Source organism: Aricia agestis, chromosome Z (assembly GCF_905147365.1).
Source record: "Aricia agestis chromosome Z, ilAriAges1.1, whole genome shotgun sequence".
In the NCBI taxonomy this organism is placed as follows: Eukaryota; Metazoa; Arthropoda; class Insecta; order Lepidoptera; family Lycaenidae; genus Aricia; species Aricia agestis.
Genome location: NC_056428.1, coordinates 41718108 through 41740998, shown reverse-complemented (window position 1 = coordinate 41740998; position 22891 = coordinate 41718108). Strand labels below are relative to the sequence as shown.

Here is a 22891-nt window from a genome sequence, read left to right as displayed (position 1 = left end):
ATCGAGACTTAAATGTAAGATGATACCACCTCTTATAGAAATACTTTTGAGCAAGCGTCAGCGCGATGTAGAAGACGCACGGCGCCATCTATTATGAATTTTTTGAACAAATTTACGACCCTTACAACCCTTTTTTCCAGTAAAAAAGTAGCCTATGTCCTTTCTCAGGCTATCTGTATAGGTACAAAATTTCATTACAATCGGTTCGGTAGTTTTGGCGTTTGGCGTGAATGCGAGACTGACAGACAGACAGACAGGCAGAGATACTTTCGCATTTATAATATTAGTATAGATTATGTGCACACTGCACAGCTGTTTTTGGGTATTTTGATTAATTAAGGGCCGCGCTACACCGGAATGGCAGCGGCGAGGCGAGCACTTTCAGCGCTGCCATTCGGGTGTAGCGTGGCCCTAAGAGGGGTACCACTTACCAGGGTTTTAAAAAGTTTTTAAATTTGACACAAATTTTGTTGAAACCGCGCGCTATAAACTAAAGTCCACGCGGACGAAGTCGCGGGCAACAGCTAGTTATGAATAAAAACAATAATATATAATAAAGTAGGTAAGATTAGTTCTGTTACTATTGAAGTATAAAATAAAACGCCATCTGTTTTCATATATTAGAATTAAAATGTTGATTGCATTGATATATTTTCTGGATGGAATATAGGCCAACACGGTACACTCGAACTCCTTAGAAATGCAGTAGGAGTTCTGTAATATAAGATAGATTGATTATTATTATACCAAGTGATAATATTATTAAATATAATATTCTAACGTATTAAAACTATAAACAAAAACATAATAACTAATAAGTATGATTATTGATTAGTTCTATGTTACAATGAAGTAAAAAATAAAACGCCATCTGTTGAATCGTATTAGAACTAAAATGTTCATTGCATCGATATATTTCTGGATTTTTTATAATATTATACATAAAATATATTTAAGATTTTTGAAATATTATTTTAATACACATTCAAGACCCAGGAACATTGAAAACTTTTTGTTCCGCCTGCGGGACTCGAACCCAGGACCCCCGGGATGAGCGCTGGCCACGCGCAATGCGAATTAATTTTCATCGATATTTTCATGGAAATAAGATATTTTCCCACATCAAAATGTAGCCTATGTCCTTCCTCAGACTCTAGAATAACTGTGTACAAAATTTCATTGCAATCGGTTCAGTAGTTTTGGCGTGAAAGCGAGACAGACAGACAGACAGAGATACTTTCGCATTTATAATATTAGTATAGATAATATTTTTTTTGTATGTTTAACCATAACTTGACCGTTACCGATTGGACCGATTTTCATGATTCTTTTGTTGTTGTTCAGGGTTAAATCCGAGTTTATTACTTACCATGTTCACAAAACTGGTGATCTGATGATGGGATCCTTGAGGAATTGAGGGGACTTTTTGAAATTTGTATGTAAATATATAGTAATTTCGATTTTTTAAGCATTCGAGGTAAATGCTATCAAAAAGTAAGATTTCGCACCAGGTTATACCCTGGATTCGAAGGTACCCAACAGAACTTTTGAATCCTTATAGATACAGGTTCGGGGATTTCGGCGTTGTTTAATAATAATAATAATTATCTTTATTTCTTATAAACAATTATATTATTATTTTTTAACAAAAAATTAAAACCGACTTCCAAGGTAAAAACAATAACAATATTTACTAAAAAGTATTAAATAATTCTTTCTCTAATAGTGCCTTTTCCAGAATTCGTCAAAATCCCAACCATTTCTGTACATATTATAGTCTTCATTACATCTGGGGGCACGGCAGTGCCCCCGCCAAGTCGAGCAAAAAAGCGGCACGGCCGTACCATCCTTTTCTCGAACCAATTCAGGCTCTTTTTGGCCCCTATAACTTCATTGTGGATAAACCAACAAGCCTGAATTTTCAGTTGCTAAGCAAGCTTTGTATAAACACGGGATATTTAAAATTGTATTCAATTTGAACGAGTAGTTTAAGAGCTGTAACTTGTTAAAGTTTCTTAATTTTGTCACTGACTGACTGACTGACTGACTGACTGACTGACCGATCACCAAAAGTCTAAGGCACTTCCAGCAGACATAGAACCTTCAAACTTAGAATATAATTAGTTTTTAGTGTCTAAACCAAGGAAAAATTAAAATATTAATTTCTGTCCAGTTTTCTAGATACACTAACTTCGTAAATAACTTTGTAATCCCATATAAATGTATAGGATTACAAAGTTACACTTGCGGTTTATGTATCATTGTACCCGTTACCATCAATATCTCCGGTTTATCGTCGGTAGAGAGATATCTAGCTAGTCTTAGATGAATGATTGGTCTCGCGCTCGCGCTACTACTACGCGACTAGATACCGTCGGAGTACTTGAAAAATGCGGCAACAAATAATACGCCTCATCGGGCGTAACCGCGCCAGTCGCGCCGCAAGCTTCGGGTGAGGTAGATGTGTCGATAATTTTCGAAATTTTAAGTTACGTCCGTAGCAAAATGCCAATTTGCGTAGTGAGACTATGCAATAATAACACTACAAGAAACAAGAAAGGTACTGGCATCACATACCATCAGTTTTTTTTTTATGAAATAAAGAGGGGGAAACGAGCAAACGGGTCACCTGATGGAAAGCAACTTCCATCGCCCATGGACACTCGCACCATCAGAAGAGCTGCAAGTGCGTTGCCGGCCTTTTAAGAGGGAACAGGTTAATGGGGGAGGGTAAGGAAGGAAAGGGAAGGGAATAGGGGAGGTTAAAGAAGGGAAGGGAAAGGAATAGGGGAGGGTAGGGAAGGGAATAGGGGAGGGTAGGGAAGGGAATAGGGTAGGGGATTGGGCCACGCCGGTTTTCTGTGAGAACGTGGTATTTCTCCGGTCGAGCCGGCCCATTCGTGCCGAAGCATGGCTCTCCCAAGTATATATATTCGGATCGGAGTACCGCTTGATGTTCAGTGTTGCCAATTACCATAAACTAAAAATTTCCAAATTTTTCTGAGATTGTGATTTTTATTTATTTATTATATCTTTTTTTATATATATACATAGTGGATGAGTGGATGAGTCCATTAAAACCTCTAGCTAGGGTAGCTGGTTCGAATCCCGCTAACGGAACAAAAAGTTTTCAAAGTTCCTGGATCATGAATGTGTATTAATAAATATGAATTATGAGTATCATATTCTAATAAAAATCTTAAATACAGTTTATATTTTATGTAAGTACACAATACAGTAACAAATGAGAAAACAAATTTAACATTTGCTTTTTTATGACGCATTCTTAACTTTCGTTAAACTTCCTACCATTGTTTTCTCATCAATATTGTACCCATTATATTTCGTTGACCTAAACAACGTTGTTATTTTATCGCATTCTTTTCGAATGGACTTTATTCCAATGGTAAAGTTTATCTGGTGATTGAAAAATCAGCACTTACTATACGATAATAATAAATTACAAGACCACAGCAACTAATTTTTCCCCATTGATTGGCCACCAGTCACGTATCTGGCAACCAGATTATTTGTACAGAATATTTGTGCATTGGTTTACACACACTACAATATTGAGGTGCCGCATTCTATGTTTTCTATACAGCGCGGTATCTAGTCGAGCGCGCGCGCGAGACCAATCATTTATCTAAGTAGCTAGTGTTTAGTGTTTTAATTATGGAAAAACTTAATAAACATTTCACAATAATTACTGTCCAGTTTTCTTCTTCTTTCTTTAACTTCGTGAATAACTTTGTTATCCCATATGATACATTTTGTATAAGATAAAGACCTTATGCACTTTCCAAAACAAAATAATACTTCTTCGAATATTTTCAATAAAATTTTAATTCTATTACCTTGGAATAACCTTTAGTTTTGGAGTATTTCTTTATTATAACAATTTGGGGTAAGACTAACGTACTATCGTACTTTGGAAAGATCCAAAGTGGCGAATTAAGAAATTTGTTTTGCTTTGTTTTAGAACAAATCTTAATACAACGTGTTAATGGAATAACCGAAACTGAAAAAATCCGTTTTATATGTAATGAAACTGATCTTTGCCAAAGAATCTTTTTTCAAAACAAAAAAAAAAATACTTCTTCTTAAAAAATTAAAAGTTCGATTAGACAATTTGTATGGAGAAGTAAATTTTTTTAAGAGGATTTGGGAAAGTTGTTCAGTTTTACTAACTAAATAGCAGCGTTTTACCCTGAAATAAAACGCTTATTAAATACTTACCTTATTTGAAGCATAATAATTGAGATAGGCACTTCCATTTCCGCAGATTTTACCTCCTTTTCTTTCCTGAATGTTGGTAGCTCTGTCAACCTTGGCGCCATCATCGAGCAGGTAGAGGGAGAATTCCCGCTCGACTATGATCATTGAGTCGAAATTATACCAGGCAGAAATAAAGTTATGCTTCAAATAAGGTAAGTATTTAATAAGCGTTTTATTTCAGGGTAAAACGCTGCTATTAAACACTTGACCGTTATTTGAAGCATAATAATTGAGACGTGTTTGTTATCGCCTGGTGATGATGTACGCCAATGTGACAAAATAAAAGTAAGACGCCAATGTGAAAAGAAAATATAACAATATAAAATAAAAATAGTAATTCCTTGTGGGAATACTTCTAAAACTTTATAAATGAATATATAGGTGATATAAGAGTGATGGAATAGAAAATCCAGTGTTCAAACACTTTTTTACACAATTATTACACCAAAAACTGATTTTCAATAACGGCCCAAAAGTATTTCATGAATGGATACATTGTCTATCCAACTTTCAGCCATAGCTGAGCGAACGTTACCTGGTGGTGCAGTTGTCTCAGACAAGTTAGTTTTGATACCGCCAGCTAAAGGCGGCAGATGGTTTTCCTCGCAAACTCGTAAATAAATTGCACATTTAGCTTCGCTAATCGCTACGCCTGCGATGAAAAAAGTGATTACAGCATTTAAGCCAGTAAACAGCAAGATTGCTTCCAGCTAGATTGCCTAGAATTAGAACTGTTCGTTTTAGTTATGACTAAATAAATTAATCACATTAAGAATTTTAAACCACTATTCTTACAGTGTGTAAGATCATGTACACGTCTGCCCGACGAAAACAAAAGCAAAATAACTGTATGTCTAGAAAATACAAATAAATTACTTGCGTCAACTGGCGTCAACAGTATAAGACTTCAATAAGTTTTTAATTTATGTTGTACAAGCTTTTTCAATGCAATAGATTTTAACATGTTTTACCAAACCGTAAGAACTTAAAGGGCCAGAAATCTCTGTATCAGACATGGAAGATATCTACTTATGTAAGAAAATAGTGTTATAAGAGAGCTTAATCTATTAAAAATAGATAAGCTAAGAATTTTGCAAGGACTGTGGCCGTCGGCTTGTGAGCATCATAGCATCACATCTGTGAAACTTACACCAGGATAACCATCTAAACCAGGCAACTTTATAAGTTTTGAGAGTAGAAGGTCGCCATGATAATAACAATAATTTTAAATGGTTATCATCTCAGCCTCACAAATTTTTTCAATTTTACGACCACCCCCCCATTTCTATACTTCCAGGGTCATTTCCTGATCTTTGGAAGAGGGACCGCTGAAATGTCGATTGTGTATTTCTCCAGATCGCGAATCGTATACGGTGCTGCTATTGCACTCGACTTGAGATCTGCCCGCCAAAATACTCGTTCCCAGCGTGGAACCACTAGGAGATAAATTCTTTGAGCCTGATTAAGGTGAGCCAGGACTTTGGGTATTAATTAAACACTTAGGCTAGGGGGTACTCCTGAGAAAAGGCATCGTGATATAAACCTGCTTGATCGGTCAAGTCGAGAGTTACATAATTAGTCACTACATGAGCTTCGACGGAAGCAAATAGATCGGTCACACAAGTAAGCCGCATTTTCTGATCTTCTCCGTGCAAGAAGTTAACAGATTTGGGAATGATCCAATAACTCAAAAAATCTGAATGGTTATGTCCATCAGGGCATCTGACCTGGTGCGACCTTCGTCCCAAATATAGGTTATAGCTGTTCGATTGTCGCTCTACCAAAGAACTGTCGAGCGAGTGAGAGTCTGGTGCTGACTACTGACCTCGGAGAAGCAGAGCGCTAGAAGCTCTTTCTGATTGTAAAGCATGAAATTTTCTTATGCTGACCATGTCCCCGTTAAGGAAAGGTGGTCGAGTTGAGCACCCCAAGCTAGGTCCGACGCATCTGTTGCCAAGCAGTGCGATGGTGGGCCCCAATGAATGGAAGTTGATAGATGATGACTTTGCAACCACCACCGAAGATCGTCGCTTGTCTCGGTAGAGAGCAGCGATCCGGAAATGCGGACTTATCCAAGTCTATGAGAAGAGACAAGAGAGCTCGGTAATGTAGCCTTCGGTACTATGAAACTGGCGAAGTTCAGGAGACCGAGGATGCTCTGCAAGGTCTTTAGATCTACCAGACTCTTTGTCAGGACTCAGGACTAGTAAAATCTTTTGATGAATTTTAGACATTTTCTCGCCTGGAAGTAGCTTTTCGTTTTGAAACGTGTTCCAACGAACACTTAGAAATACCAGGTCTTGTTGAGGCGTAAGTAAAGCCTTTGAAGCAAAATGTGGACATGCTTCTGTAGGATGATTTTGTTTTAATAAGCAATAAGATAATAATAATAATAGCTCCCACACCGGTTTCGGTGACGGTGGCCGGTTTCATTGAAACCAGGCCAGCTACGCAGGAGTAATTTATAATGTCCAAGTGTGTGCGCAGTACACAAGAGCACTCTCTATTCCTTTACTCTCATAACCCAGTGGGACGGACGACCGACACGACTAGCGAGAGATCAGGCGCAGGACCGACTTTTTACATGCCCATCCGACGCATGGATCATCTTACTTGTCAGACAATCAGGTGATCAGCCTGCATTGTCCTAACCAAACTTGGAAATAACATGTTTCCAACGCGGGAATCGAACCCACGACCTCCGAGTCAAGAGCCGCGCTCTATACCACTAGACCACGGAGGCGTTCAAGCAATAAGATAATCGTCCTAATAAACGATGATACGCAGAACTTGCTCTCTGAGGGTTTGTTTAACCCAATTGGTCAGGGAAGCAGGTGACCGGACAATAAGCAAGTAATTTCCAGCAACTGTCCCTTGTATACAGACGTAGGAGCCGTCAGTGCGATGGAGCGACTGCCAGGTAAAATAAGACAGGTATATTTTGCAAAGCCAATCGTCGGGTTGCAAAAAGAAACTGGCATTAGTTGAACATTTATGAGCCCGAATGGCTGAGTCAAAACATAATCGAATAGAGTGGAAAGATTGAAAATAGGACGGCAGGACCCGTCGACCTTAGGGACCAGAAACATTGTCGAAATAAAACTTGGCAAGGGGCTGGCAACTTCTAATACACCCTGGAATATCATTTGTCGAATTTGGAGACACATTTCCTCCGACTCTGTGGTAGAAAAATGATTTTGGTTTAATTTTGGAATGAACCGAGGTGGTTTCTCCATGAATGGTATGCGGTACCCTTTTAGAATCTTTATAATAATAACCTGGAGCATCTAGGCGCTGCCAACGAGAAACGGCGGTAAAACTTCAAAGTTTGACCCGCTCTGAATTTTTGATTGTCAGTACTTACGTTTTTTGGCATTTCCGAGATCCCCGAAATTCCCGAGATCCGAAAGAGAAGCGGCATATTCACGGGTACTTTTGCCGTGGAAGTTCCCTCAGTTGTCCAATCGAGCTCCTCTCGAGTGAAAGGAACTTCGTGCATTGCCAGACATTGACCGTGGTTTAAAATTATTTCTTTGTCCCCGTGGGGTACGATTGTATGAACAGCCTTGCGCAGGCTGGTGATCATGGGAAATGTGCGAGCTAGCACAACATCCATGAGACATACCCTGCGCGGGTATATAATTCTTAGTCTGCCTCTGCGGGGGTAGGCTAATCTTTTGAGTGAAAAGAACTTCGTGCATTGCTAGGCATTGACCGTGGTTCAAAATTTATTGTTTGTCCCTGCGGGGGACGATTGTAAGAACAGCCTTGCGCAGACTGGTGAGCATGGGAAATGTGCGAGCTAGCACAACATCCATGAGACATACCCTGCGCGGATATATAACTCTTAGCCTGCCCCTGCGGGGGGCGGCGAGTCAATCTGTTGCTCTAGAACCCGCTTGCGCAGCGGCAGCAACATTATTCTGACTTTTCGCAACAAAGGTTTTGTGAGCTCCCTCAGTCTTTTCGAGTAGTGACACCAGCAACTCGGAATTAACTTAGATAAAATTATTGCCAGAACTGGGTCATGAACGAAATTCATAATTGCATTGCGTCTCATTTGAAAACCTCAGATCTCAAAGCCCAGATCAGACCACAAATTAATTGAAGTAACTCTGACGTTGTGATACAAATCCTTAACGGTTTCATTTAACCTTCAGGGGTCAAGCATGAAGCGTGTGACCATTGTAACAATTTCTTAAGAGCAGATTTCAATGCTCCGCGCTGCATAAGTACGCAATATAATAATGCCGCGTATGATTTGTGCACGTGATTTTTTTTTTTTTTTGAAAATCTAAATATTTAAGCTCATCATTGACCTCTAAATCAACAAAACTAGTATTTGATTATAAAATTCTTGAACTTCAGAATAACGAACTTCTGACCATTCGTTATTATGTTGAAGATTTATTTAATATAGCCAAAACCCCCAAAAGAGAAGTTTTCGTAACGGACGTTTCTTTAAGTTTTGTTTCAATTTTAATAACAAGATTCGGTTATAAAGAATTGCTAACGCTCGTTTCATTTTCATTTGATTTGCTATACAATTCCCGACTGACATTATCGTCGATGCAATTGCATGACCTTGAAAAATAGATCGGTTTTCGTAAAAATAATTAACCTTTTTGTTAAGTTCATTAACCTCTTGAGTTAATTTAGCTAAAGGGTGGTTATAGCGCTGTCTGTATTTGCTCCCCCCCTTTTTGTGGCGGCGGCGCCTCGATTTACGTTTGCTGTGTGAAGTAGAAGTCGATGACGAGCTCGAATCATTTGTTCAACTACTACTACTAGATGACCTTGCACGAGAACAAGGCCTTTTTTATTAACCACATTAGTGGGTAGTTTCAAATCTAACGTTAGCTGGTGTCACTACCGAATCATGAACAAATTCACATTCGTTATTCATTATTAATAGCTACCTTAACGTGAATTACCAAAACCTTGAAAAACGGTAAAAACACAACACTGAAATTATTTCACTTTATACTTAAATTATATAACTGGGAGTTATATAATAAGGAGGTGTAATACGTAATGACTTCTGAGCACGACTGTGCGGTGCGGAAAACAAAACGCCAATGATCATAGTCGAGCGGGAATTCTCCCTCTACCTGCTCGATGATGGCGCCAAGGTTGACAGAGCTACCAACATTCAGGAAAGAAAAGGAGGTAAAATCTGCGGAAACGGAAGTGCCTATCTCAATTATTATGCTTCAAATAACGGTCAAGTGTTTAATAAATGCTTTTCGCAATTTCAGTTATTCCATTAACTTGTTGTACTTATATAAAAAAATCCCTTGGTCCAAATATAAACACAACGGCTGAACCGTTGTGTTTATATGGACTTTATCTAAATTTATTATTATCTAAATTTTATTTCAGCCAATTAAAAAAAATAATTTGATCGGAGCAAAATATACACTAGCAGTTTTTCATCAAAATTGGTTCAGTGGATTTGGCGTGAAAGAGTAACAGACAGACAGACATACTTTCATTAAAACTGTAAAGAAATATATAAATCAAGTGGAAAAAGTGCATGAAAACTCTGAATTTATTACTGTGAGACAGACTTTCACATTCACATCGCCACTTTTGTGATCTTAACCTTAAAAAAATATATGTATCCAAAAAGGAAAACAAAACCTTAACTGAATGGTTAATCACATCTGATTTCGGAAAAGACTAACGTACGTTAGTCTTACCCCTGGGAAACTGATAGTCTTATCCCACTTTAATGCATTTAAGTTATGTTTTTGTTTCGTTGAAAATTCAAGTTATTCGTTTGTTTTACTGAAAATCAATCTAATCTTATAAAAGCGAATATTAATATTATGGTACTTAACATCAGAACACTTCAACTTATTCATTTTTTATTGGCAAAATGTACACACATGTAGGCACCCAACAGCTTACCCAGGCTTACCGAAAAGTTTAAAACGTCTGACAAATTTCATTTTGTTATATTGGCAATATGGTCGAGTATCGGCGACATGTATGAGTTGAGCTGAGACGTTTTTCGACTTAATTGTTTTACCGACATCCTGGCATTGAGAATTACGCTTTACATATCGAGATAATTGCAAGTGTTATTCTTGCCCCGGTGACAGTCTTACCCCACCTCACCTTATATTATAAAATAAAAAATAATACACAATTTTAACTTAAAACTAAGAAACTCATGCTTGATTGTGCAGTTGTATTATAGCAAAGAATCCTTAGATATATTAATTGTAAGTGGTGTGTGTGTGTGTGTCAATCGATTTTTTTCTTAGGGAAATCGCTAATCTATACTAATATTATAAATGCGAAAGTATCTCTGTCTGTCTGTCTGTCTGTCTGTCTGTCTGTCTGTCTGTCTCGCTTTCACGCCAAAACTACTGAACCGATTGCAATGAAATTTTGTACACAGTTATTCTAGAGTCTGAGAAAGGACATAGGCTACATTTTGATGTGGGAAAATATCTTATTTCCATGAAAATATCGATGAAAATTACTTCGCATTGCGCGTGGCCAGCGCTCATCCCGGGGGTCCTGGGTTCGAGTCCCGCAGGCGGAACAAAAAGTTTTCAATGTTCCTGGGTCTTGGATGTGTATTAAAATAATATTTCAAAAATCTTAAATATATTTTATGTATAATATTATAAAAAATCCAGAAATATATCGACGCGATGCAATGAACATTTTAGTTCTAATACGATTCAACAGATGGCGCTTTTTTTTTTAACTTCGTTGTAACATAGAACTAATCATACTTATTAGTTATTATGTTTTTGTTTATAGTTTTTAATACGTTAGAATATTATGTTTAATAATATTATCACTTGCTATAATAATAATCAATCTATCTGATCTTATAGAACTCCTACTGCATTTCTAAGGAGTTCGAGTGTGTTGTGTTGGCCTATATTCCATCCAGAAAATATTTTTACATTTTAATTCTAATATATGAAAACAGATGGCGCTTTATTTTTTACTTCATTATTATAACAGAACTAATCATACCTACTTTATTATATATTATTGTTTTTATTCATAACTAGCTGTTGCCCGCGACTTCGTCCGCGTGGACTTTAGTTTATAGCGCGCGGTGTCAACAAAATTTGTGTCAAATTTAAAAACTTTTTAAAACCCTGGTAAGTGGTACCCCTCTTAGGGCCGCGCAGCGCGCTACACCGGAATGGCAGCGCTGAAAGTGCTCGCCTCGCCGCTGCCATTCCGGTGTAGCGCGGCCCTTAATTAATCAAAATACCCAAAAACAGCTGTGCAGTGTGCACATAATCTGTACTAATATTATGAATGCGAAAGTATCTCTGTCTGTCTGTCTGTCTGTCAGTCTCGCTTTCACGCCAAACGCCAAAACTACCGAACCGATTGTAATGAAATTTTGTAGACTGATAGTCTAAAGCCTGAGAAAGGACACAGGCTACTTTTTTACTGGAAAAAAGGGTTGTAAGGGTCGTAAATTTGTTCAAAAAATTCATAATAGATGGCGCCGTGCGTCTTCTACATGGCGCTGACGCTTGCTCAAAAGTCTTTCTATAAGAGGTGGTATCATCTTACATTTAAGTCTCGATTTTTTTCGATTGTTATATCTATTCTACGGTATTAAATAACTCAGTACTTTATCTGTGCAGGCAGTGACGTAACCTTAAGACCAAATTTCACCAACGACTGTTAAAGTTAATGCTCGAATTAGTATCACGTTAGCTGTTTCGTTTTTCATATGAATGAAAGAGAAGACAGGATATTTTAACAAGCTGTTAACACTAACAGACGTTGGTGAAATTGGGGCTAAACCTATCAATGATAAATAGTTTATGGGTAAAGTTGTGTAATTGGGGGGCTAAATAAGCTTTAAAATTTGGCATAATATATAAAGTTTAACATACAAAAATGAAGTACTTATTGTTTGCACACTGCACAGCTGTATTGATTTAAGGGGTACCAGGGTTTTTTTATAAAAGCTTTTGACACCAATTTTGTTGACATCGCGCGCTATAAACTGAAGTCCACGCGGACGAAGTCGCGGGCAACAGCTAGTATCTAAAATAAAAACTAGATAGATATCATTGATACTTTTAAATTAATAAAATATATTAAAGATACTACTGATCTCTGGGGCATGTCACTAAAATTATCAAATCAAGTTGTTGCATTAGATATGGTCCAAATTAGATACCATGTTTATAAAAGTGGTGATCTGATGATGCAATCCATAAGAAATCGAGGGAACTCCAAGAAATTTATGTGGAAACATATCGTGATTTTCACTTTTTGTGAAGGATTTCAAGCATGTACTATTGTGCATATACTAACAAAAGATAAGAAATTTGTACTGAAGTATACCCTGGTTCCGAAGGTGCTGTACAGAACTCTTGAATCCTTATAGATATATTATTATGTTCGGTAATTTAGTGGTGGTGTGACAACAGAAATACATTGTTTGTGAAAATTTCGACTGATAGGGCGGTTCTTGAGATACAGCCTGGAAATAGACAAACAGCAAAGTCATTGTACTAAGGTAACGTTTTACTCTTTGGGTAATGAACCTGTTGGGGACGCGACCGCCACCGTACTGCACCTTGCCACATTTTAGAAATGTAAAAAAAAAGAAAGGTTAATGTCTATGTTTCTCAGGAAAAGGAAGTTATGTTTTTGTCTAAGGCGAAGCGACGCCTCGATTTTTAACTGTTTTTTCGTTATATAAAGAGAATTGTCGGCGGATATTTTTTTAATCTATTTTAGTTTTTTCTGAAAAGTGTATAGGTACTTATGTGTTCTTCCGTTAATATACTGTGACTTTACTCGTACATCTAGAATTTTATTCTAAATTCCTCCTCCCGTAGCCTACAGAACCATAAAAAGGAAATCATCTTTTTTATTATTATGTTAACGCGGACGAAGTCGCGGGCAACAGCTAGTTTAACATAAAATTGGAGTGTCTGTTTGTAATACTGAATTAACCGTTTTTTACTACATATAAAATTGGAGTGTCTGTTTGTAATATTGAAATAACCGTTTTTTACTAAATGCTTATGAATATTTAGACGGTACAGACACCAAAATAACAATTTTTAGAATTTTTGTCTGTATGTCTGTCTGTTTGTTCCGGCTAATCTCCGAATTAGCTGAACCGATTTTGACGGGACTTTTATTGGCAGATAGCTGATGTAATAAGGAGTAACTTAGGCTACTTTTTAACAGACTTCCAAAAAAGAGGAGGATATTTTTAACTTTTTAAAGTTTTACCTAGATGTATTTTACCGTGGACCGATTTTTCACATTTTGTTGACGCGGACGAAGTCGCGAAAAATTAATCTTTTATTTTAAAAGATTAATTTTTTTCTAACTTTTTTGGTAAATAAATAGTGGGCCCCGTGCGAGTTTCTTACGCCGTTTCTTCTGGCCGGGTTAGTACTTAGTTCCCTAACCGGTGTTAGGCATCATGTAGATTTTCAGAAAATATTTGCAAATATATTTTATTCTGAATAAAAAAAAATGAGTTTGAGTTTGACTAATTTTAAGATAAATATACTGGCTAGTCGGTAATCTGTACGCTGCCGATACAGTGCACGTACTGTAAAAAAAATATCCGTTTGATGCGAGACGTCCGTTGCGTACGATACCGACCTGTGGACGCTTACCTTTACGCGCTACGTCACAACTGCAAGCGTGAAACTGTCGACGGCTGCCGTCGACTGCCGCCAACACGTTCAAGTCAACTGAGCTGACGGCCAAATCGGTCATGTAGCTTCACCTGTATTAAAACTCCGTTAGCTACTTCCCTGAACAACCCTTTCTGATAATCTGCGTGCTGGCAGGCCGTGGACGGTGGGCGGTGGGTGTGGGAGTAGTAGGGTGTATAAATATTTTAAATAGAAGATTGAAGTATCCTGATAGGAGGGCTCGTAACATAATATTATCTACATATTATTTTGTACCGTCAGTGTATTGGCCGAGTGTAAACTAGGTTTTGCTGCAGTGATTAGCTTGTTATGACAACGGCGCCATCTAGTGTCCAGTTCATACATTAGAAAGGGGTAAAGCGAAATGAAACATCACTGAGAGAAGAAAGATTTAATAAATAGATACCATAACATTATTCTAAAATAGTATTAGAACTAGGTCAACTTTAAATTATTGGATGTTAGATTATTCAAATTGACTACCGAGGATAAAATGCATCACCAATTCATACACAATTAGAAACAGGGGCGGAGCCAGGGGGGGGAGGGCGACAGCTAGCCCCTGAGCCATAGAGCCACCGTCAGGCACGAATTTATTCGAAGGGCAAAACCTACCTCCGCCCGAAAGTGAAATTGCAAGCTTCGAGAACGGGGTGCTGTAGAGTACAGAATATAATCTAGACGAGAAATAATTTCGTGGCGAAATCTAATTTTGCCAAGAGCGTATCTATCGACTCTGATATGTGCCGCGAGACATAATCGGCGAATACAACTACATATTCCCGTACGTTTTGGTCCAACGCTTCTTCGACGTTCGATTCCAATATATCGATTCGCACAAAAGTTGGAATCGGAGGCCTCCGGCAGTGCGTTCGGAGTTACATCGCTTCTATCAGGATCTTATGTTATTATTAATTTCACTCTCACTCTCATAGAAATATAACTCTGAACGAACCGGCACTGTACAGTCTTCGTACACTATATACGTGTCATAATAATATTATATAAACACATAATATACATCGGTATACAAAATATTACATAATTCTAAAGGTGTCTTTTAGGTTGTATTCTTGTAATGCATATTTATGCGAAATAATAAAAAATGGTTGCTGAAATCATATCGCAGTACCTTTTTAATAGCACTTTAAACGCGGTAGCTAATCAAAAGCTTAAGAGTGTCTTCACATTAAGTCGCCACTCGCGGCTCGCCAGTAGTGCGGCAGCAGCGCGACTTCTACGCACTACTGACGATTTAATGTGAATGCACTCTTAAGAATAGCTTAAGCTTAATGTCAAAAGCTTCTCGAAACCGGTCGTTACAATATCATTTATCAGCTAGTAATAATTATTGTAAACACGTATACAATGTAGGAGTCGAAACTGCACCCTGGCAGGGTCCTAGTAAACAATAGTATTGCCATATAAATATGAGACGTTACTTACGAAATACTACCGTTCTCACACGCATCCTGAACTTAAGAGCCGCTTAAATCGGCCGCTTCTCCGATCGGCAGAGCAGGATGTAACCAGCTCTCAACTTTAGGAGGCGTTTGAGTGGGCTTTTATCGCCTAACTATAGATATAGTATGCACCATTAGGAGTGAACGTGACAAATCGAAGATGCGACAAGCGGGTGGAGACTACAGAGGGCCACAATTTTCCACTTCCACTCCTTCGATACTCAGCCGCAACGTTACTTATGTATTTTAACCGACCAGCAGTCAACAGAGGTCGTATTCCGTGTTCGTCGTAGAGCTCGCCGAAATAACGTTACAGAGTGGTCTAAGCTGGAGTTCCGAAACATCGAGAGCCTTACGCCACCGAATAATACCGATGGATGCTAGTATCCCAACGTTTGACAGTCGGAAGCTCTTCGAAAACTTTCAGAGTAGCACCCAAAAGTTAGAAAAGACTTAAGCTAAGAAATATTGCTGGAGCTTAGGAAGTTACTTAGTTTAATTATAATATTATTAATATGTTTATTGTTTAGTTTCGGATTGTACTGTCGCTTATAGTACTGGAAGACGACAAAGAAAGTTATAATAGATTGGAGAGGACGCTAACAGCTCGCCGAGAATTGCGACGTTGCAGTTTATCATAACTCTAAACATTTAGGATATTCAATAGAAATAACATTTCAATATTTTTCTCGATAAGTAATAAAGTTAAAAACCGCCTTCTTTTTGGAAGTCGGTTAAAAATTACTTTACAATAATTTTGGTTGTGGATTACATTTGTACGGATTGAATAAAACTGCGTGCATTAAAATGTATACGTGTGGGTGGAACAATATGCCAACGCACACGGCCGTAACGACGCAGCGCATCTCTAGGGCTGTCGTAAAATATATAAAAATAAATATTTCATCTCATATAAATATTCCATTTTGTAAATACCATCTCTCTGTTTAGTAATTATTTCGATGTTTTTACATTAATTAATGAGTGTCGAACGGCCAAATAAGTACTGAACCGCCACCTAAAACTAGGGCCAAAATTATGTGCTCGCTAGAGAGTCATATGCTTATGACTCGAACGTCTTAGGTAGCGTCCGAGTGGACCGTGTGTCTCCGAGGAGAGTCGTGATCGAGTCGAGTTGCATTCCGACGTTTTGGACAGCCCTGGTGAACGCGCGTTTTTTCCTAGACGAGCGCGCGACGTTGCCAATCCGCTTGCACGTTTTTTTTACACGAAGCAATAAATTACACAGCGTCACGTGCATCGAAATGGCCAAGTTTAAACATTCATGGAAACACCGAGATATAAATTTAAAACTTTTTTTAAAATCTTCTAAAATATATCTCATTCTATCAGATTCTCGACGTACAGATGGAAGCAGGGACGGATTAGCTAGAAGCTAGACCGTATTGTCGTGGTTAGCACGTTAACATTAAGTATATTATCTAAAATTTGGTTTAGCGAGCCAACGTTTTATTGTTAAAATTTTTGAATTGAATTTGACATGATATAATTTTACTTTGCATTCCCCAGCTTTAATCCGTCCCTGACGAAAGCCGCTACATTAATATTACATAAAATATTCAAGTTTAACAATTTAATGTTAAAATTATCTAATAAAATATGTATCTCTTTGTACACGACGATAATGTTATGGCGGCGAAGCCCTTAGGGCGTTTATACACAAGCGCACATACCTACACTACAACACATAAATGTCGCATTGAAAATTACAGACCAAAAAATACCAATTGAATGCAAAACATCTAACTACACCAATGTTAATATTCCTGTGAATATGGAGCTCCTACTACGAGCTGAGCTAAGTTAATAGTTCTGGAAAACGTTAAGTCGATCCGCCTACATTTTAAACAAAAGGTTTTTTTGTTGCAAAAAAAAACTCAATGCGGCTAAGTGTTGGAGGCGGCCATTTTGTTTTTAGCGAAACGTTAACAATAGTTTCACTCGTCAAACAGGTTAGAGAATTGCCTTTTATAGATTTGACTTTAAACTTTTGTTTTTATTATCTTAAGTTTATGAATTAGTTTTGACTTATCAAGTTATCATAATATGAATTACAGAATTACTTACTGTGTTTCATGTAGAAATTATTAACGGCACATACAATAACTCAATATTCCTTTATCATAATTATTATTTTGATCATTTCATAGATTAGGTAAATATTTTAATTAATTGAAATTACAAAGAGTTGCAACAAACTACAGTCAATTTGTAAAATAAAACTTTAAGTAATGTAAGTATTTTAATAACATTTCGTAGTATTGCAAAATATAAAATTGATAAAATATGGAAACATAAATTATAAGGTGACGTAAGAACCCCATATTCACATGTTATTAATTGTGTACCTATATACAATATACATGTATAGAATTGGATTTAGAGACATAATATGAACAATATTTAAACACTGTGTTATGTGTATGTGGTATTACACAGAATATAATATTATAATGTATATTTTAAGTACTTAGAGTGTTTGTATGCTCACGTGTCTACGCTTGCAGTAACATAATATATCTTTGTCGGCTATACATAATATAAGGCCAAATTCAAATTATCAGTTACAATATTTACTTTGCGGGCCGAACACAAGTTATTTTGCAGCGCTCAAGCTTTTGATGTGCGTCTTTTCGATATTACTCGTTAAAAGCATTTTAGAATACATATTTTGGTTGGAAATATTCACAATTTTCAACTGCAAAATATCGCGTTTTCTAAAGCCAGCCAATTAGGTTTATATGTCACCGAACATGAAATGTTGTACATTTTTAATGCATTATAATTTATACATTTTAATGCAAAAAGCGTGCTATAGAATTAAAATATTTCATTTGAATGAACGAGTGAGCTGACTTAAAACTGCAACTCGGTAAAAGCAAAACGCAATATATTATTATGATGTAAAACTTTGAACCGTCGATGACGAGAGTCGTGAAGTGCCTCGTGCGAGGCAGGGCAGTGGCGAATCCGACGTGAGACTCCCTCGAGAGTTTACCCCGAAATAGTGACCCCCCCTCCCCAAATTTAGTGTTCCTCCCAAATCTAAACCTATATATTTTAGTGGTACTAAATCCTAACTAGCGACTCCGTTGAGCCTGGGCTGCGATTTTCGTGTAATTTCGACTACGAACCTTATGGCCAATGATCTAAAGAAACGATTGTGCGAAAATATACTTGTGCTACGTATAAACAATTATAATACATGATTAATAATAATAATAGGAAGCATACGACATGAGCGCCATGTTATAATGCGGTAAGTGAAATGATATTGTGATTATTTCGTGTGACGTAACATATAACGACTACTAAAGGCCGCGACATTTTATGTTAATATATTAAACACAAGTGCGCCCTGAAATATACCTATAATGTAGTAACGTGTAGTAACATGTAGTAACATGTAGTAACATGTAGTAACATAAATCGACGCTACCGACTAAAATTACGACTACGAAAAGTAAAAACTACAAAGCAACTTAGTCAAAATAACTCGTTGGTACCTACTGGGTTATATTATGTTCGGCCATAACGTTCAAAAATACGAATTTTACAAAAAATACTGAGATTTTTCGAACCTACTCGATCAATTATCTCCTTACATATTGTCTGTCAGTTTCGAGTACACAAGCTGTAGTCTAACTTTGGTGTTCTGAATCTATCGATACCAAGCAAAAGCCTGTCTAAAATACGCCGGACGTAGGCCCCGGGCACACTAACGACTTATCTGCATTCTAGCTACAATTTTGCCAGGTCGCCAGCAAAATTAGTGTGCTTAGGTCACTATGAGGCATTTTAAATAAGGCCTTTTAACTTTATTTTAATCTAATAAAAACTGGTTGTGTGGGACTGACGCAACGTCAGAGCACCGATTCTCGTACCTCGAATATCAGTTTCATTATCTTGTTTATGATCATACCTCGTATGTGAATCGTCAACGCAATACCTTAATCGAGATTCGAGAGTGAGGCTCCGGTGGCGCCATCTACTGTCGATATGTAACGATGACTACTATAAAACTACTAAATACACAAATATTACGGGAAGGCATATTCTGGTTACGTGAATATTTAATACTATTATGTATATAAAATCAATCTTTTCGTCATCCCCAAATTACAGTTTACATTTACCCACTGAGTACTTTCGTCAATGGTATTTCGTTCGGATTTGCAGATGTTGCATTTCGCATCTCTTTCTAGTTCGTGCTATCTCACTCGACCAGTCGGAGCCAGAGAGACACCGACTGTCGAGCGATTCTGAATCGTATATCAATTGACGTAGCGTTGAAATTCACTGGGTGCTAATGTAATCGTTGTGTATTGTTAGGCATCACTATTTTGCCGCAACCGAGACGAGTAGCGGGGGCGCACAGTAAAATGTACAATAATTGTATACATTAAAAAAACCCTTATCATCTATTGTTAATTATTATACATCTACTATATTCTTTCACAATTGTATCAATAAAATTATAGTAATACTTACGATGACTCAGGACTATATTATAATTCACATTAGAAACTAATTATTCTTACGGATTAATTTAGAACATAGGTATACAAAAATGCTTGAACTTTCTATTGCGTTTTGTTAAACTGACATATCTAATGCCTAATGGCAATTACATATCTGAAGATAAAACTGCCACTATGAACATTTCAGATTCAAGATTTTATTACTACGGCTCGGGATCAAACTTTCAATATTTCAGCGCACACTCGCGTGTTACCTTCAAGCATTTTTACTTCGTCCTAAATTAATTCCAGCTAGGTATTTCAAACCAAACATTTCATGTCAAATTAATATTAAAATTCGAAAACATTGTTGCGTAGAACATTGTGCAAATAATTAAAATAAACAATGGCTACTAATAATTACTTCAATTAATTATCAACATAAATATTAAATGAAACAGATCTCGAATATGGGACGGGAGGCGAGACGGGGGTTCGGGGCATAATAACTCTAGTATTTATATCGTGTACTATGTTCTAAGCCTCAGGTATCCCACCTCGCCGCAGGTCCCTCGTCAACACACAACGTCGGGTCGGGTGTATGGAAGGCATGTATTATATTATTATTACAATATAACATTAAATACGACGCTACTGTATATTTTAGAATATGACTGGCATATAAATGTCAACAGCATAAGATTTCGTCAACGAATTGACCCTAAGACACTTTACATCTGCTTTACTCAGATCGTTATATAGAAGGTATCAAGTAACGACAAACAACTAGGTAATTATACGTAGCTAAATGGGTTCTAAGCTTGACTCGGAGTCGATCGCCACTCGAGCACTCGCTCGCGACTGGAATACGCTTTTAACAGATTTTCGACGTCACTCATTAGTCATTACTGTACACTTTTCTACGTTTGAATGAGGACATTATACTCTTATCACAGCTCTTAGTTTATTCACTATGTGACTGTCGCAAGCAAATAGTACTTGATGCATATAGATTGACAATGTTACGACTGAGAAAATTTGACTAACGGTTTCCAGTTGCGAGTGCATGCCGTGCCTGATACGTTAATACTGTAAAACGTATTGATTTCATGTAAACTATCTAATATAGAGAAAAATATTCACACAGTTGTCCCGCTTTTCGGTTGATAAGTGTTATCTAAAAGTGGCAGTACGTTTGTGACTAGTGAGTCACTGCCCACAGGGTAGTCGAGCCGAAACTAGCAGTACTCAATATAGGAGTACGGATGATTAAAAAAAAATGAATAATTTCTGCCACTTTACGATTACAGTATATGGCAACACTGGCCAGCTTCACTGACTAGTAGGGAGTAGGGACGCGATGTCCCGCCTCAACCAACAAACGGGACAAAATAATATGTGCAACGTCGGCCACTAGCTCTTAAAAGCATAACAACTGGTGAAATTTACAACGGTCAAACGACTACAACTTCGGGGTTGCCGCCTTCAAAATATGTTATGCGCGAATTAATTTGTTAGTATTAAGTGCACACATTTGTAAAAATCAATTTCCATATCACATGTCTGTCTTTTCATTTGATCAATTCGCATCAACTCGACACGCATCAGTGCTGGCGAAAATAAATTTTACAAGAGCCTTTGTACCGACGACGAGCTGTTGTCAAAATCGTGTTTAGGAGAAAAAAAATAATTTTTAGCCTAATTTGACATCAGACTTTAAAACTGACCACAGACAATCAATTTGACAGATGACAGTTAAAAGTTTTTGACAGCTGTATACGGCAGTGTTACTCTATTAGAAAATTTATTTTCGTCCAACCGGCGCAGTGTAGGGCAGCCCCGTCATTTAGTATCTGAGGTATCACTGTGATTGGGGGTCGCACTGCAGCAACCGCACTATGGAGGGGTCGCTCTTGGCGCCCTCTATGAACTCCTCTAGGGAGAGTTTCCCATCCTTGTTGCGGTCCATCTGCCGGAATATCTTGTCCGTCCGCTTCTCGGGGGTCGACTCGTCTTCGGGCATCTTCATCACGGAACCCACCATTTTGTATATGGCCTGAAATGTGACAGTGTCTTATGAAGTAAAGGAATGGAGAAAGAAGTTGTAAAATGCGTTAAAATGTTAAAATACAAATGTTAAGAACTAAAAGACAATAATTGCTTAATTTTGATAGTTCTAACGTAAGTTTAAGCCAAATACGAGTAAAACATATTTTGTTAATTTTCATCGTTGTGTATTTTTAGAAACGTCGTACAGTATAATAGTATTGGATCCGACCGTAAAATCCTGCATGAATCGTTTTTTTCGATCAAATATATTTTAAAATAGTCTTTAGAACGTATAGAATGGATTAATGTTGGGTTGCCTTGTCAAAAGTAGCCGCAAGTACCTCTAATTAAGTTTAATGTTCATGAGATAGATGCATAATTTGTATGTATATTTTTTTCAGTAAATTTTACATCAGTTGAAAGAAAATGGCAAGACAAAATAAGGTGTAAATGGTTGCCAGCTCTAAGTCAGCCGCAACCTAGGGTTGCCAGCCCGTAAACAGACATAGTTCTTCATCAAAATTTAAGCATCGATTTTTTTAATAATTTTGATACAAAATTAAAGTTTTATGCATTTTGTACATGACTATCCATGGTTGCCAGTTGCACGATAGCCGCAAACTGGGGTTGCCATCACTTTTGTATATGACAAATGTTCAGGCCTACAATTATTATGCCTGGCAGGGTTTGAGGACGTCGAGAACCCGCAAGATTGCTATTTTTATTTAACAGACGTTTTATTTTTATGCGTAGTGACCTGTCATTCCTCAATGTCATTCCTTCTTAGTTCTTACTTTTCTATTGAATACACGCAAGTTTGTATTACGGGCTTTCATTTTGCTCAATTAGAGGTACTTGCGGCTACTTTTAAGAAGGTAACCCGACATTAATCCATTCTATACGTTCTGAAGATTATTTTAAAATATATTTGATC

At 37.3% G+C, this 22891-nt stretch overlaps 1 protein-coding gene and 1 long non-coding RNA gene across 2 annotated transcripts in view; one reads left to right on the top strand and one right to left on the bottom strand.

Annotated features, from left to right (window-relative positions):
- Positions 1-275: 275 nt before the first annotated feature.
- LOC121739150 lies at positions 276-20742 on the top strand. The gene is made up of 3 exons (XR_006037400.1): positions 276-286; positions 5474-5479; positions 20682-20742. It is a non-coding gene; the product is annotated as an uncharacterized LOC121739150 (long non-coding RNA).
- The window catches only part of LOC121739148 (neurocalcin homolog), a 296747-nt gene continuing 292720 nt past the window's right edge, over positions 18865-22891 (bottom strand). Inside the window, exon 5 of the mRNA XM_042131490.1 lies at positions 18865-21964. Within this exon, the coding sequence (XP_041987424.1) occupies positions 21770-21964 (195 nt within the window). The 3' untranslated portion in view covers positions 18865-21769. The remainder of the gene's footprint in view (positions 21965-22891) is intronic.